This window comes from Neovison vison, chromosome 2, assembly GCF_020171115.1.
Source record: "Neovison vison isolate M4711 chromosome 2, ASM_NN_V1, whole genome shotgun sequence".
Lineage (NCBI taxonomy): Eukaryota > Metazoa > Chordata > Mammalia > Carnivora > Mustelidae > Neogale > Neogale vison.
In genome coordinates this window covers 188,272,617-188,290,254 of record NC_058092.1, presented here as the reverse complement: position 1 = coordinate 188,290,254, position 17,638 = coordinate 188,272,617, and the positions used below count along the sequence as shown (strand labels likewise).

At 34.9% G+C, this 17,638-nt stretch overlaps 1 protein-coding gene across 3 annotated transcripts in view; it reads right to left on the bottom strand.

Moving 5' to 3' along the window:
• The window catches only part of ADK (adenosine kinase), a 555,049-nt gene that overhangs the window by 104,541 nt on the left and 432,870 nt on the right, over positions 1 to 17,638 (bottom strand). For all 3 annotated transcript variants that reach the window (XM_044239872.1, XM_044239870.1, XM_044239871.1), the window contains one exon: positions 4,609 to 4,644. In XM_044239872.1, coding sequence (XP_044095807.1) covers positions 4,609 to 4,644 — 36 coding nt within the window. The remainder of the gene's footprint in view (positions 1 to 4,608; positions 4,645 to 17,638) is intronic.

Sequence of the window (17,638 nt, the reverse complement as noted above, 5' to 3'; positions counted from 1 at the left end):
CATTAAATGTATTAATCACATGTTGAAAAAGGTTTTATAAACTGTGAGGTATTTTATAAATGTTAAATTATGCTTTTATTGTTACTGCTGATAACACACTTAAATTTAGCATTGTCTTCCAAATTAAAGAATACACTCTCTTCATTCCATTTTTAACAAGCTGATGATACAAATGTTAATACTGTCATAATCTACCTACTCCTATAGAATACCAATTGCAGTGTTCCCACACATTGCCTCACTTATCCATATCACATTCTTTTGTTTTCCAAATAGAAACTCCTATAATAATTATGGTGTTCACTTGACGCGTCAGTCTCGAGTCTTATCTCCTACTACCTCCTCCTCGCTTACTTCATTCCAGTCATACTGGCCTTCTGTCAGTTCTTGGAGTACACAGCACATTATGCTCTTTCCCCTTTGGGAGCCTGTGTACTCCTGTTCCCTCTGTTTGAAATTTGTTTCCCTGTTGTTTGTTTGTCTTGCTTTTGTCTGTCAATGCTAGATATCCACATTTTTCAAGTTTTACTTTCCTCAGAGAGTCATTCCATGACTATTGTATCTAAAAAAATAGGAACCTCTCCCACGTTTTCTTTCACAGTTCACTCTCTGATCATTTCTTTCTTGTCTTCAGGGTCTATCAAAGTGTTAGGCACAGAGTTAGCACTCAGTAAATATTTATTGAATGAAAAGTGACTAAATGAAGAGAATTAATAGACTACCTTTCTCTTTCTGTTACTTTAAAAACTGTCCTCTTTTGGGACTCAGTCACCTAGAAAAGCAGCATTGTACTCTCTTAGCCAGCAGAACCTAACCTAGTGTCTTATTTCTAGAAACTCTGGGTGATCATTCATTGTATTCTTTGTATTTGTGAGGAACACAAGAACCTTAGAAAAATCCTGGGAGAATTCTTTGGGAATAAATACCTCCTGAATACTCTGTGGACCTTCTCTCCAGTGTTGATCAATGGGATTTTCTGTGATGATGGATATGTTCTACATCTGTACCGTCTACTATGGTAGTCCCTAGCTACATAGGCTATAGAGCAGACTTGAAATGTGCCTATAGAGATTTAGAAACTGAATTTTAAATTTTATTTAGTTTTAATTAATTTGAATTTAAATAGCCATATATGGCTAATGGATGCCATACTGGATAACACAATTCAATACTTTCTTGTCTCAGTGGTAGAAGATGATAGAGTCATCAATGGTCAGAGAAATATTACAAGTCTGAGATTGTCTGGATGGAGTCAGGGTCTGTGGGGGAAAGGTTGGAAAAAGGAAAAGGATTGTTTTGTTTCCTCTGTGGTGAGAAATAATATATGTTAGAGATGTAAAATAAAATAAAAATTTGTTGCTTGGAGTAAACTGAATGAATGACCCCGTAGAGAAGGTATGACTTATCCTCATCATTTGGCATAGATTCCATTGCACAAAGAACGAAAATACAAAGAATACTGTATTTAGGTTTTGGAGGGATTTTCTTTATTTAATTTATTTTTTATCTTTTTTTCTTTACTTAAATCAGTTTTCAATACAGCTTTTAGAAGGTTTCATAATGAAACATATTTTTAAGTACCTTAACATATTTTTAAGTACCTTATTTTTATTTAGGTTCTACGAATACAAACCTTTAATCGCATCAGTTCAAGATAAAGTAGATTTAAAAACACACTGCAGTCTGAACTGACTTTCCAGAATAAAAAAAGGCCTCATGAAACTTTTTACCTCAAGAATTGTCATTTTAAATTCTTAGCAGGTCTGTCATTTAAATCAGGCAGTATGCAATTTTCTATCATATATATATATATATATCCTCTCTCTTTTGCTTTGTGCTCTGCCCAGCTCCAGTTTTTATCTCATTCTCCAGTGCCCTCCTAAGCTCCTCTTCCTACTAAAAATTGCTCAATTCATTTTAAAGATTAAAGATTTTTTTTAAAGAAAGATTATCTAAAATTTGCAGAGAAGCTAACCAGACTATCATAAACAATGCTACTGAAGATATTTCCTGATGAATAAACACTGTTTATTTTTAGAGGCATTTGGACTGGTCTGTTAACAGACATATCACTAGTGGCAATACTCAGTGGCTTTGGGAACTGATTAGGATTTATAATAGAAAATAAGAGTAGGACAGCAGAGCTGGTGGAAAGAAAGAAAATGCTCACCTTTCTTTTTAATCTTTTCATTTCTTTCCTCATTCATGCCCCAATTTAGAGGTAAAATTAAGGTTGAGAGGGATAAAATGCAGATCTTGACTAGTTTGTCACAGTAGACCTGCGAGCACTGACACATTTCTATATGTATTAAACTGTAAAGATAAAGTGATTTATTCTTATTTGATTCTTTAAAAACACCAAGTTTCAAACCTAGGCTTTCCTCTTACTATCTAATGGACTAAAGAAACTTTTATGACATTTTAAAATAACTGAATTCCCCTAGATAGCATTCCATATGTGGTTTATATTTAATAACAAAAATATTCTACTCACGGCTGTTATATATTTTGCAATGCTTATAGTATTTTAGGGAACCCATGAAGGGACACATCAAGACATGGTGTGTTTTACCTAATCTAACGTATCACTGTCAGCATCACCAACAGAGTAGTTTTGCTATGTTAGAAGGTAATAAGATATACTATTATAAACATCATCATGTTTATATGCTGTAATCAATTATGGCAGATTTATGGTTTTAAAAAAAACACTTCTAGGTGTCAGCAAATAAGAACCAATGGAAAGGTTAATATGGTGCAGATAGTAGAGAGTAGAAAAAGTAGTTTGTCCCTAAGATTGAATTTAAAGCTAATATATTCAAAGCATGTAGCTCAAGTGGGCAATAAAAGTATGAATTTGGGTTTGATAAACTATTTAAAAATTATTATCTGCAGGCACTACAGAGTCATGATCATTTGTTACGCAACATGTTATATTTCTAAGCATATACAAAACCAGTTATTTTCCAGAACTAAAATACATTTTTTAATGTTAGCACTGAAAACAAGCTACAAATTTACATTCAACAGGCTATCTATGGAGAATATTGATATAACAAAAGAGAATACTGATTGTTAATATTAAAACTTACCATTAGTGAAACTTTAACTTAAAACATTTACTTACATTTTCATGATCAAAACATTTGAATTGAATATTACCCTGAGTATATTTACTTGTGAATACCAATTGCCAGTTTGGGAAATTACAAAGTGAAACTTAAATTAGATTCAATAAATTCTTGGAAATTTTTATTCCTTCTACATGTGACTCAACCCTATATTTATAAGAATATAATAAAACAAAAAAAGAAAACTCCCAAGCAGCTATCATAGTTCTAATAATCAAGTATTTTGAGGCAAGCTTTTCTGCACTGATAGGGTTTTTTCATAGAATACGTATACCATAAGCTATTGTCTTTCTCCAAGAAGAGGAAGCTTTACATCTGGTTGTCAAGTCCTATGACATGGGTAACGTGCACATGTATTACTTTGTTGCTCGATAATGAATCTGCCTTTAGTACATTTAAATAATAGCTCCCTCACAAATTCATACAACACTTTGAAGAGTTCAAAGTGAGCTTACTGATAGATCTAATCAATGCTCACAGCTTCTCTGGATGGTAGACAATACTGAGCATGTAAATAAAGAGTTTCTATATTCCAGCTCTAGACACTTTAATTTTTAAAATTACTACCATGCAACATTCTAAGTTGCTGTACAGAACACAGCATTCTACATAGTTCTGGCTCATAAATATGATGCTTATAAACTTATAAACTCAGTTTATGAATTCACTGTCAGTTAATCTGGGTTCAGATTAAAGCCAGTGTTTTCTAACAATTACCTAGAAGATGAATATTTTATAGATAAAAACATGGTCTTGTCTGGTATCCTGATTTTGCCAACAACCACCACATGGAGTTTTGAATCTTGACAACTAATATTTCCACTAGGAAAACAGAATTAAGACTTGGAAATTAAAGCCAATTATTGATATTTGGTTTCAGAAAATTTATATGTTTTATGCTATCAAAAAAGAAAGAGAGAGAGCGAGAGAGAGATGGGGAAAAAAAGATTAAAGCAGGAAGTTTATATGAGCAGGATTTAAATTAATCAGTTCATAACAACTGTTAAGTATAACCTTTTGGAAATTAATTTGCATAATGATAATCTACATGTGGTAGGGGTGAAATTATTTAAATAACATTATATTTCACTATTTAGTCTTGCTCCACCACTGCTTTAGCAGTGAATCCTTATGAAATGTAATACAGCTAATGAGGTAGCTTTTTAACTGAACAAACTGACAGGCCCCATATCTGCAGAGGCAGCTTGAAACCGTGCCCAACCTCTTGGCTTCCCAAGAGGCTTTTCAAAATTCAATAAATAACATCTGTAGGCGATGTTGGGTGCAGACCTAGCAGAGTGCGTCATAACACTGTGCTGGCAGAACAAAGAAACCATGACGACTGCCAAGTTTCCATGGCAACTGCTGCGAGGCTCTGAGAGTATAATAGCACATCAATCACTGTCCAAAAGAACTTCATTATCAGCTAGAAAAAACCTTTAGGATCTGTTTAGTGTGCAATTGTGGGTTAACTCACCTCAAAGCCTTGCTCTCTAGCAAAAGTGGCAGCTTCCTGAAATAAAAAAAAAAAAAAGAAAAGAACAGTTAATTATAAAGTGCTAGGTAATGAAGAAATAATCCATTTTGAAATTCATTCAAATAGTCTTCTTTTTACACAATTATCTCAATATACCCACACAGTTCAATTTTTATTCTTACACCAAAAAAGATTTCTTTTTTTCCTTGGCATGAAAAAAAAAGGCAGCATAATGTCAACACACTTCACAAGTTGGAATAAAGAAGATGTAGTACATGTTTTTACTGTAGCTGTCACAGTGAGTTCAGGTGTTTTGACCCCAGCAAAGAAAGACAATCATTTGAAACCTAAGGAACATATTGGTGGTTGTGTTTTTAATTGAAACAATGCCTTTCAGAAAGTACTTCCGCAAAGAAGAATGTCTGCTAATAAATGTACAGATTCAGAGACTCACCATTTGCAACCCCTAATGAAATTAATTCAGGCAAGGATCATCAATGGATGCTAAATTTCTTGGATAAAAGGATGACAGGAAGCTGGGTATTTCTTGAAATCAAAGTATCACAGATTATATGCTGGTCACGGGGAGCAAAGTATAACTTTATAATGGAAGGATCAAGCTGTCATCACCTTAACCCAGTGATCAATCTTAGCATTTTTCATCATTAATAGTGGAATCACCAAATATTCTGTGCCTTCCATTATGATGCCATTAAAAGGACATAGCACTACCCATAAAGTTTACTGGCCATATTTTTAACATTAATTAATCAAAACTTCAATTCAATAACTGCAGTCTACAGGAAATATAGAGGATAGGAGAACAAGTTAAATGATACAATGAGAAAGTAAATGGACAAATCCATAAAGTAGGGACATCCTACAGGACAAATAGTGTGGTCTCTCCAGTAAATCAAGGTCATAAGAACTTGGGGAGGGGAAAAATGACCAAGAGCAATGTACACACCTTAATTGAATCTTGTTTTTAACAAACCATTCAAGAAAGGCATTTTTCAGACAATTACAGAAATTTGACTATGAAATGGGATTGAGATAACATTAGGAATTATTATTTGATAAGTTAAATGTGCTTAATTTTAGAGGTTTCTTCTGAAATATTTAGGGATAAAATGGCATAATATATGTAATTTACTTTAGAATATTAAAAAAATTAAAGTGAAGTAAAAATGTCAAAATGTTATCAACTATTAAATCTAGATGAAATCTAGATTTATCTAGATTTATCACTGAAATTTTCAATATATCATCATACCATTTGTTAGCATTGTCTTTGTTTGATGCTCATTTCAAATTTGTATTTTGTTGCCTTTTTTCCAATCTAAGTTTTTCATGGAGCTAATTGTTCAAAAATGTCACTTTTTGGGATATTTTCTATTTTCTACCTTTTCTTCCTCACTGAGGTTATTCAGAATTATCAAGTCATATTTGGAAGTTGTTTTTCTGGGGGAAAAAATCTAGATGTATTTAGTATTTCTACTTGTCTGTTTGAAAACTTTTATAGCACATAGTCTTCCTCTCCCCAATTTCTCTTTCATATAATATCAGGGTAACAAAGGTTGAACATTTAAAAAAAGTTAAAAATTTAAAAAAAAAAGATTTTATTTATTCATTTGACAGAGACCACAAGTAGGTAGAGAGGCAGAGAAAGAGGGGGAAGCAGGCTCCCCACTGAGCAGAGAGCCCGATGTGGGGCTCGATCTCAGGACCCTAAGATCATGACCTGAGCCGAAGGCAGAGGCTCAACCCACTGAGCCATCCAGGCACCTCCCAAAAAGTTAAAATTTTTATTTTTATTTTGTTTTTAAAATATTTTATCTATTTATTAGAGAGAGAGAAATAGAAAGTGTGACAGGGGGAGGGTTAGAGGGGAAGAGAGAATTTCAAGCAGACTACATGCTGAGTGTGGAGCATGATGTGGGGCTGGATTGTACAACCCTGAGATCACAATTTGAGTGGGAATCAAGAGTCAGACCCTTAACCAACTGAGCCACCAGGCACGCCTAGTTAAAAGTTTTAAATTCACAGTGTTTCTAGGTTCCTAAATATCTTAAGGGCACAATCTGATGAACATTTCTATATCTACTAATGCTCTTTAAACAGGCCATCAAAATGACAAAAACACATCTGTGTAACCAAATCCTTTCCCTTTCTGTACTCTCTGCATATACTTTAATTTTAGGACTGATAGAGAAAATAGAAGCAATATTACTTTTCAACTCAACTTCCCTCTTGAAAATGAAAAAAAAAAAATACTGCAGACAACTGTCAAGAGCCTCTACATCTTAACTTACATTCCTCCAAAATTATCTTTGCCAAGAGATATTAATAGAAGGATGGGATTTGAGCCTGAGTAGTGAGCAGATCCAACTCAACTGAAACGACTGCCGCACCAAACCATGTAAGGCAGAAAGTAAGTCAGTGTCTCCAGCACAAATTTGGGTACTATCTACATGTTAAGGAAAACACTGGGAAAAAGAAGTATGTATGCACTTATGGTCCAATATACTAATGACATAAAGATTTAAAGACCCATTGTGAGGGCTTGAAAGGGTTGAAATGGATGACTACAGCTAAACGCTGAAGTTAATAGAAGGAGATAAGCCGAAAGTACAATTTCTAGGCTGTTCACTAGAGAAGCATAAGGCTGATCAAGTTAGCCTTGGTGATGTAGATTAATGAAAAATTGAATTATGATCTTAACAATTGGTACAAGCAAGGTTGGCCTCTTTGATAATTTACTTACAATATAACTTGATATACCAGATAGTCAATAATACTTGCTGGCCTGGATGTCAAGGAAAAGGACAAGTTTCAAAAGACATCAACATAATATTTTTCCAAATTGTCCAATCCAAGAATTAACCAAGCTAATTCTTACATCAGAAAGAGAACTGAAAAGCTCTGCTACAACTGCTTATTTATACAGAGCTTCATCAGAGGCATGAAAGATGCCCAGAGAACTAGAACACAAAATTAATATGAAGAAGCTGTATGGCTAAAACTGCACTAAGACATAAAAAACTCAAAATTCAACATATAGTAGTTAAAATGCCTTTTTAATGTCCAGTTTTGCTTACAGATATAAAAAGCAATTAATTGTGCTCTGTTGTGGTACAGTGGAACTGACTAATTGTAAGAAGACACATATATAAACGTCAGATCATTATTCTTTAAGGAAACCAGGCTCTAGGACATTTCCACATCTGTAAACTATTTGAAGCGCCAACATATTTCTGATTGAGGAAGGACATGCTGAAGAAAAGTCAACTCAATTTTTTATCTTAGCGCCCCCTCACACAGGTTTGCTGAGCTGTGCCCTATCACTGAAAAGCTAAGCTCTTGTTCCATAGCTTAAAAAGATCTTATCTCCTGACTTCCTCCCACCTTCTTTTGATGTTGAGCTGGTGCCCCCAGTCACTCCATTAGAGAAGGCAGCTGGCTCACATCACTGCAGACTTTCCCACAGCTAACCTCTGATCTGAAGGTGTTTGTAGATACAATGATGGAACAACATTTATTTTTCCCTCCCAGCAAAACAAATAATAAAACAACACAGGGGAACAGTTTGACCTAGGAAGAATTTTAACCAGAATTTTAGTCCTCAGATTCACCGCATGGAGGGACAAAAAGAAAACACATTAGATCTTGGGAGCGGGGAAGGAAAAAAGGGCATGGATGGTGGGCAAAAGCGTAAGGCAGGTTCCAAATATCAGGGTTAATTCCAAGTAAGCTGATCATACTAAATTGAAAAGGACTTTTTAGTGTGTCTTTGCAGTAAAAGTGAGAAAAGAAAACAAGCACGTCCCCATCTGTGCTGCCCCAGGGCGCCACGTACTGAGTTCACAAATCTAATGAAGCAGTCAGGTTAAAATCCAACCGCAGAGTGGATGTGACGTGTGGAGAACAGCTAGGGTTAGAATAGAGAAGCAGGGCGGTTCCTAATGCAGGTGATTATCCATGTGATAATCATTATATTTACAGGCTTTCCATTTTAGATCTGACATCAAAAATCACAAAGGAGGAGGGATTAAGGAAATAAACAACCGACAGAGGCTTTCCTGCTCCCCTGAGAGTGTAGCACTTTCATTCATGCATGACAAGCAACAAAAGAAAACCAAACAGGCCAGAAAGAGTATTTCTGAGAAAGCTGGATTTCACATTAACACTTCTTTCCATTTTGATAACTTTCACTATTATGCAGTTTCCCAGACAGGTCACATTTTCAGAATTAGTTCCCATTGTTGTCTATGCTCTAATACAGTATCATTTTTGGTTTACAATGAATGATACTCACATAATATGTCTTTTACAACAACAGTAAAGTCATTTTTTCCTTCCTGGAATTGAGTGTTGTGAATAAAATGACATATAATTAAACTCTCAGACTCTCATCTACATCACGTTATTTAGGATTTGCAGTAGGCTTGCTGCTTCATTGACCAGGCTAAAAGGGTGCTAGTGAAACAACCACCAAGTAGGGGTTTTGAGGTTTAAAAAAAAAAAGAAGAAGCTGAAATTCATGGGTAATGAAAACTATGGAATACTTCCATTATGAACTATTTAAAGGGATTAGCAAGCCACTATTAGAAAGCACAATCCTCAGGTTATACAGAAAGAAAGGAGAAACTCAGGTGCACGTTTGTGAGTATCAAAGAGCTATTTCCTTTATATTCATTTGAGGAGAAAACTGTTTTCTCTGCAGTTTGTCTGATAACACCTCAGTTTTAATTTATAAAGTAGAATGATCTCTAATCAATATTAAACTAAAATCATAAGTTGTGTTATGGTTTATTATTATTTATTTATTTGACACAGAGAGAGAGATCATAAGTAGGCAGAGAGAGAGGGGAAGCAGGCTCCCGGCTGAGCAGAAAGCCTGATGTGGGGCTCGATCCCAGGACCCTGAGATCATGACCTGAGCCGAAGGCAGAGGTTTAACCCACTGAGCCACCTAGCGTCCCTATTCTTATTTATTCTTATTTCAGTTCCAATTGTTACTAGTTATACGGAAATACAAATGATTTCTCTATATTGGCCTTGTACCCTCTGACTTTGTGAAATGTATTTCTTAGTTGTAGGAACTATTATTTTGCTTCTTTAAAGGAAGGTAGTTTTCTATGGTCCTATTAAACATACCACAAAGTTATTCTGAGAAGTTAGCAAATGCCTTTAAAAACAGTATTTACCTCTCTTCTCTCCAGGGTGATTTGAAGGGTATGACTACTAACTACCACGACTACCATAGCTCGTAATACTTGCCCGTGCACTTCCTGCTCTGCACTTGAAGGCACTGAACCCAGTTAGAACCATTATCTGCTTGCTAACATTACCACTCTATTTTTGATCTCAGATATGAAGGGTCCTGGTATAGGCTGAAACTTCATGGAATGAAACAAAAAGGAGAAGATCCAACTCAGGACCAAAGAAAGGTAACTTCTGACGATTATCCACAGAAAGCAGCTCATCTATCCAAACAAACTGCTTTGTTGCTCCAAAGCATGGAGGAAGTGGAAAATTCACTGGGAGGCTTGCCATGGTCCTCACTCAAGTAACAGGAGTCCAGAGCTTTGGGAAAAGCCATGGGTGTACAGAGCCACCAAATCAGTAATGTTGGTTTTACTTTGTTACCTCTCTATTCAACAAATATTCATCACCTATGTATAGTTTCAAGCTAACAGATACTATTAACCTAGAAGTATATCACCACTATAGCTACTGCAGATCTTACAATGGTATTAGACTTTGATTCAATAATATTTGAAACAATACTGTAAATCCTAAATGGTGTGGTATAGGTGAGAGTCTATAACACATAGTCTTCTGTGTCTAAGAATGTTGTTAAGAGTCTAAGAATATTATCTTTCTATATATAAAATTCACATATTTGTATACACATTTAGATGTATAATGCTCTCTTTGAGTGGCCTTAAGTGTAAGACAGTACTGTTCAGGAGGCCAAATGCAAAGAGTACAGGGGCAGGGGTACCTGACTGGCTTAGGTGGTGAAGCAGGTGACTCTTGATCTTGGGATTGTGAGTTCAATTCCCACATTGGGTATAGAAATTACTAAAAAAAAAAAAAAAAAAACTACAAGAAATTTTTAAAAAGGGAGAGAGTGCAGGGTTTAGAACCAGAAGTCCTATACTAAGGGTATAGTTTTACAGCAATCTTGAGCAAGTCACTTAGTATTATCAGTTTATATCAATAAAATTGATGCCAATAGTATCTGTTGCATTAGATTGTTGCTAGGAATAAATGGAATATTTAATGGGAACCTCACAGGTAAAATAATTTTGCCTATTGAATTCAGGTTCTTGATAAGATCTCAGGATAGTTCAAACAAGTTCCAGGGCATCCAAAGGACATTCAATGATTTGTCTTATCTCTGCATCATATTGTAGTAGATAGCCTCCAGATTGGCTTCCAATGATCCCCTGACTGCTCACACTCAAACTTTTGTATAATTCCCTCCCCTTGAGTGTGGGGTGAACCTAATGACTTGCTTCTAAAAATATATGACAAAAGTGATGGGATGCCTTGTTTATTCTTTTGCTCACATGCTCTCTCTGAGCTCCTGTTCTAAAGGAAAGCTGTCACCTATGGCCCATGGCTAACAACTGGTGAGGATCTGAGGTTTGGCAAGAGACACATGAGTAATAATGGAAGTGGATTCTCCCCCAGTAGTGATATGATTGCAGCCTTCTGAGGAATTCCAAGTTAGAGGCACCAAGCTAAGCTATGTTTGGAATCACCATCCACATTTTATATATGAGAATCCTAAGACTTAGCGAGGTTAAGTAACACATCCCAATTAGGATAATTAAGATTATGTTGGTCCTTACAAAAATTCTCACAAAAATCAACTCCAAGTAAGTGTGGTCAACAGATCAATCACAGGGTGAGCAAATTATGAAAAGATAATTTAGTTACATATACTATCTAAATGCCTTTGTGTAACTGATTATGGTTAATAATTTCTTCTACACAGATAACCAGTGTATATTATCTTTTATATAAAATTTGTTTTTTAGCATCAAGTGTCATTTCAATTAACAATGTCTTTCATTATTCTGAAGCAATGATTACCTTACTGAGAATAAAGTAAGATATTTAAGTAGTGCCAGATCCTTGGGTGAGAAAAATATTATTGAATCAAAGTCTAACACCATTATAAGGTCTGAGACAGCTGTTAGCAGTGATACACTTCTAAGTCATGCTGATATTTAATAATAAATAACTACCTGCTGTTTATTTCTTTTCATACAATATATCATAAAGACTTATGTTGCTTAAGCTTTTATATATTTCCTCATGCTGTCCTTCAGACTAAGAATTACCTTTTCTTTATGCTATCTAAAAAATCATTTATATACTTTTTATGACACTGAATGAATGTTATATTATTTTTAATACACTAGTTTTGATGAGGAAAAGTTTTAATTTGAAAATAAAGTAAATGAAGGGTAGAGAAAAATCTGTAAGTAAATTATGTGTCTGAGAACTGCTTTCTAAAATAAATTTTATCACAAAAATTTCTGTACTGGGTTTTCCAAGGAATATAACACACAACTTTTTGGGGATTTTCAACCTGTGCTCTGACATTTATTACCATATGCTTCCTGTCTGCAGAATGCTGAATAGAAATATTATTTAACATTTATTGAGTGCCAAAAACTCAGTGGGGCAAAGAATAAGCTATAAAGACATTCATGGCCCCTATCCAATAGATTTATAATAAAAGTTACATAGACAGTATATAAATTATACCTCAATAAACATGACTGGGGTAAAAAAACACACACACACATTAGGCAGCCAAAACATAAGCCAACAAAATTAAGTTTAGCTTAGGACATACCTAACCCTTTCACAAAGTGATTTATTAGTTGATGAGTCTATTACAGCAAGGAAAGTTGTTCATTCCCACCTTTAAGTATATTTAATGGTGGTAACTAAAGGAAAACAAAGTTAGGAAAAACACTTCAACAAAATTTGATTGATTAGCTATTTTGGTAACTTCTAGACTAGCTCAGATTTTTCAGATACTGAAGAAAGAGGAGAGATGATAGCATAAGAAAAATCTCAGACCTCTTATTGGGCTTTTTACTGGATATTTCATTTCCATTTTTAATGAGACAACACATGCTTGGCACAAAGGAAACACTCAACAAATGTCTATTATTTTCCTTATCTGATTTGATCCTCATAAAAATCCCATAAAATAGGTTTCTCATATCACAGATGAATATCTGAAGATTTGGAGAAATTAAAGTATGTCCAAGACCAAACAGCAGTAATTGTTACAGGTAGCACTTGGATCTGAGCCTCCTAGATGGTTTGTGCTGATGTTCTACTGATGAACTCTTTCAGCTCTAGTATGTCTAAAAAAGGCTTTGTTTTGGTTTTGTTGTTTTGGAAAAATATTTTTGCTGGGTATAGAATTCTAGGTCATTAATTTTTTTTTCATTCGGTGCTCTATACTTGCATTGTTTCAGATGCTAAGATTGCTGTCATTCTAGTCTTTGTTTCTCTGAATATAATGTGTTTTTTAAAAAAATCAAACTTCCTGCTTTTAAGATGTCATCACTGATTTCATTCCATTATGTTTCTTGGTATGGTTTTCTCCTTATTTTTTTTCTGCTTGTGATTTGTTGAACTTTGGATTTGTGGGTTTATAGTTTTCATCAAATTTAGAGCAATTATGACCTCAAATATATTTTCCTTCACTCTCCTCTTTCCTAAGACTCCAAATATGTATTAGATTCAAGTATGTATTAGATCACCTGATATTGTCCCACAGCTCATTCATGCATGGTTTATAGTTTTTCAAAGACTCTTTTTTCCCTCTCTCAGTGTTTAAGTTCAAACAGCTTCTGCTGCTATGTCTTAAAGATCACTAATTACTGTTTTTTAAATTAACATATAATGTATTATTTGTTTCAGGGATACAGGTCTGTGATTCATCAGTCTTACACAATTCACAGCACTTACCACAACACATACTCTCCCCAATGTCCATCACCTAGCCACCTTATCCCTCCCATGGCAGCTCCCCTCCAGCAACCCTCAGTTTGTTTCCTGAGATTAAGAGTCTCTTACGGTTTGTCTCCCTCTCTGCTTTTTTTGTTTCATTTTTCCCACCCTTCTCCTTGATCATCAGTCTTATTTCTCCAATTCCTCTTATCAGTGAGATCATATGATAATTGTCTTTCCTGATTGACATATTTCGCTTAGCATAATACCCTCTAGTTCCATCCATGTCATTGCAAATGCAAGATTTCATTTTTTGATGGCTACAAAATATTCCATTTATATATATACCACATCTTCTTTAACCATTCATGTTTATTCCTAGGTATTTTATGGTTTTGAGAGCAATTGTAAATGAGATCAACTCCTTAATTTCTTTTTCTTCTGTCTTATTGTTGGTGTATAGAAATGTAACTTATTTCTGTACATTGATTTTATATCCAGCCACTTTACTGAATATCTGTATGAGTTCTAGTAGTTTTGGGGTGGAGTCTTTTGGGTTTTCCACCTAAAGTATCATATCATATGGAAAGAGTGAGAGTTTGACTTTTTGTTTGATGATTTGGATGCCTTTTATTTCTTTTTTGTTGTCTGATTGCTGACTTCAGTACTATGTTGAATAAGCAGTGGTGATAGTGGACATCCCTGCTTTGTTCCTGACCTTAGGGGAAAAGCTCACACTTTTTCTCCATTGAGAATGATATTCGCTGTGGGTTTTTCATACATGGTTTTTATGATATTGGGGTATGTACCCTCCATCCCTACACTGTGAAGAGTTTTGATTAAGAAAGGATGCTGTACCTTGTCAAATGCTTTTTCTGCATCTATTGAGAGTGTCATATGGTTCTTGTTCTTTCTTTCATTAATGTATTGTATCGCATTGATTGATTTGCAGATGTTGACCCAAATTTGCAGCCCAGGAATAAATCCCACTTGGTCATAGTGAATAATCCTTTTAATAGACTATTGGATCTTATTGGAAGTTCTTCCATTTCCATGTTTTGGAACAGTTTCAGGAGAATAGGTATTAATTCTTTAAATGTTTGGTAGAATTCCCCTGGAAAGCCACCTGACCCTGGGCTCTTGTTTATTGGGAGATTTTTGATGACTGCTTCAATTTCCTTACTGATTATGAGTCTGTTCAGGTTTTCTATTTCTTCCTGTTTCAGTTTTGTAGTTTTTATGTCTCTAGGAATGCATCCATTTCTTCCAGATTGTCAAATTTGCTGGCATATAGTTGGTCATAATATGTTCTTAAAATTGTTTGTATTTCCTTGGTGTTGGTTTTGATCTCTCCCCTTTCATTCATGATTTTATTCATCTGGGTCCTTTCTCTTTTCTTTTTGTTAACTCTGGTGTGGGGTTTATCAATCTTATTAATTCTTTCACAGAACAAGCTCCTAGTTTAGTTGATCTGTTCTACTGTTCTTTTGGTTTCTATTTCATTGATTTCTGCTCTAATCTTTAGTATTTCTCTTCTCCTGCAGGGTTTGGGCCTTTATTTGCTGTTCTTTCTCAAGCTCCTTTAGGTGTAGGTGTATTTGAGACCTTCCTCGTTTCTTGAGAAAGGCTTGTATTGCTATACACTTTCCTCTTAGGACTGCCTTTGCTGCATCTTGAAAGATTTTAAACAATTGTGTTTCATTTTCATTTGCTTCCATGAATTCTTTTAAATTCTTCTTTAATTTCCTGGTTCACCCAATCATTCTTTAGTAGGATGCTCTTTAGCCTCCATGTATTTGGGTTCTTTCCAACTTTTGTCCTGTGACTGAGTTCTAGTTTCAAAGCATTGTGGTCTGAAAATATGCAGGGAATGATCCTAATCTTTTGGCACCAGTTGAACCTGATCTGTGACCCAGAATGTGATCTATTCTGGAGAATGTTCCATGTGTACTAGAGAAGAATGTGTATTCTCTTGTTTTGGGATGGAATGTTCTGAATAATCTATGAAGTCCATCTGGTCCAGTGTGTCATATAAAGTCTTTATTTCCATGTTGATCTTTTGCTTAAATGATCTGTCCATTTCAGTGAAGGGGGTGTTGAAGTCCCCAACTATTATTGTATTATTGTCAATGTGTTTCTTTGATTTTGTTACTAATTGACTTATATAATTGGCTGCTCCCTTGTTAGGGGCATAGATATTTGCAATTATTAGATCTTCTTATTAAATAGACCCTTTAAGTATGATATAGTATCTTTCCTCATCTCTTATTATAGTCTTTGGTTTAAAATCCAAGTTGTGTGATACAAGCATTGCCACCCAGCTTTCCTTTGATGTCCATTAGCATGGTAAACTGTCCCCCCCAACCTCATTTTAAATCTGGAGGTGTCTTTGGGTCTAAATTGAGGCTCTTGCAGACAGTGTATCAATGGGTATTATTATTATTATTATTTTTATCCAATCTGATACCCTGTGTTTTTTGATTGTGGCATTTAGCCCATTTACATTCAGGGTAAATACTGAAAGATATGAATTTAGTGCCATTGTATTGCCTATAAGGTGACTGTTACTGTATAGTGTCTCTGTTCCTTTCTGGTGTATGTTACTTTTAGGTTCTTTCTTTGCTTAGAGAACCCTTTTCAATATTTCCTGTAGGGTTGGTTGGGTGTTTGCAAATTCTTTTAGTTTTTGTTTGTTCTGGAAACTTTTTATCTCTCCTATTCTCAGTGACAGACTAGCTGAATATGGTATTCTTGGTTACATATTTTTCTTGTATAGTGCTCTGAATATATCATGCCAGTCCTTTCTGGCCTAGCCAGGTCTCTGTGGATAGGTGTGCTGCCAATGTAATGTTTCTACTGTTGTTACAGACTACTTTACAGACTACTTGTCCCAAGCTGCTCTTTGTCTTGAGACTTATAAGTTTTACTATTAGATAATGGGGTGATGACCTATTTTTATTGAATTTGAGGGGGATTCTCTGTGCCTCCTGGGTTTTGATGCCTGTGTCCTTCCCCAAATTATGGAAGTTCTCCACTATAATTTGCTCAAATAAACCTTCTGTCCCCCTCTCTCTTTCTTCTGGGATCCCAATTATTCTAATTTTGTTTTGTCTTATGGTATCACTTATCTCTCAAATTCTCCCTTTGTGATCTGGTAGTTGTTAATCTCTCTTTTTCTCCATCATTTGGTCTTCTATATCACAATTTCTCTAGAGAGAAATTTATCCTAGCAATTAGAGCCTCCATTTTTTATTGCACTTCATTAATAGCCTTTTTGATTTTGACTTGGTTATATTTTTCCAGAAAGGGATTCTCTAGTATCTTCTATGCTTTTTTAAAGTCCCTTTAGTATCTTTATTATCATCATTCTGAACTCTAGTTCCGACATCTAACTAATGTCTATTTGTATTAGGTCCTTGGCAGTTAGTACTGCCTCTTGTTCTGTCCTCCTGTTGAGCTTGTAGGTGTTCAGAATGGTTTGATAACTGCCTGGCTGAATTTCTGGGACCAGATGAAATTCAGGTCTCCTACTCCTCTGCCATCTTGCTCCTTCCACTATTTTTTTTTTTTCTTCTCCAATGTCTGTTTTCATCTAGTGCATCCTCTTCTCTCTAAGTTCAACCTTTTTTATGTCTCTTCTTAACAGGCTTAGGCTTTCCTTCACCTTCTTGAAATACAGAATATATTTAGAAATTTTAATCCTTGTCATATAGTTGTACCATCTGTGCCATTTAGAAACCCATTTCTATTGATTGATGTTTGTTCCTCATTTTGGGTTGTATTTTCCTGCATCTTTGCATGCTTAATAATTTTGACTGGATGCTGGACATTATGAATTTTGTGTTTTTGGATGCTGGATTTTTGGTATTACTTTACACATTTTTGAGGCTTATTCTGAAATTCAGTTAGGTTACTTGGAAACAGTTTGGTCCTTTCTAGATTTATATTTAAGCTTTGGCAGGTGAAATGACAGCAGCCTTTAATCTAGAGCAATTTGGTACCCTACAGATGTATTATCTTTTTGAGTATTAAATAA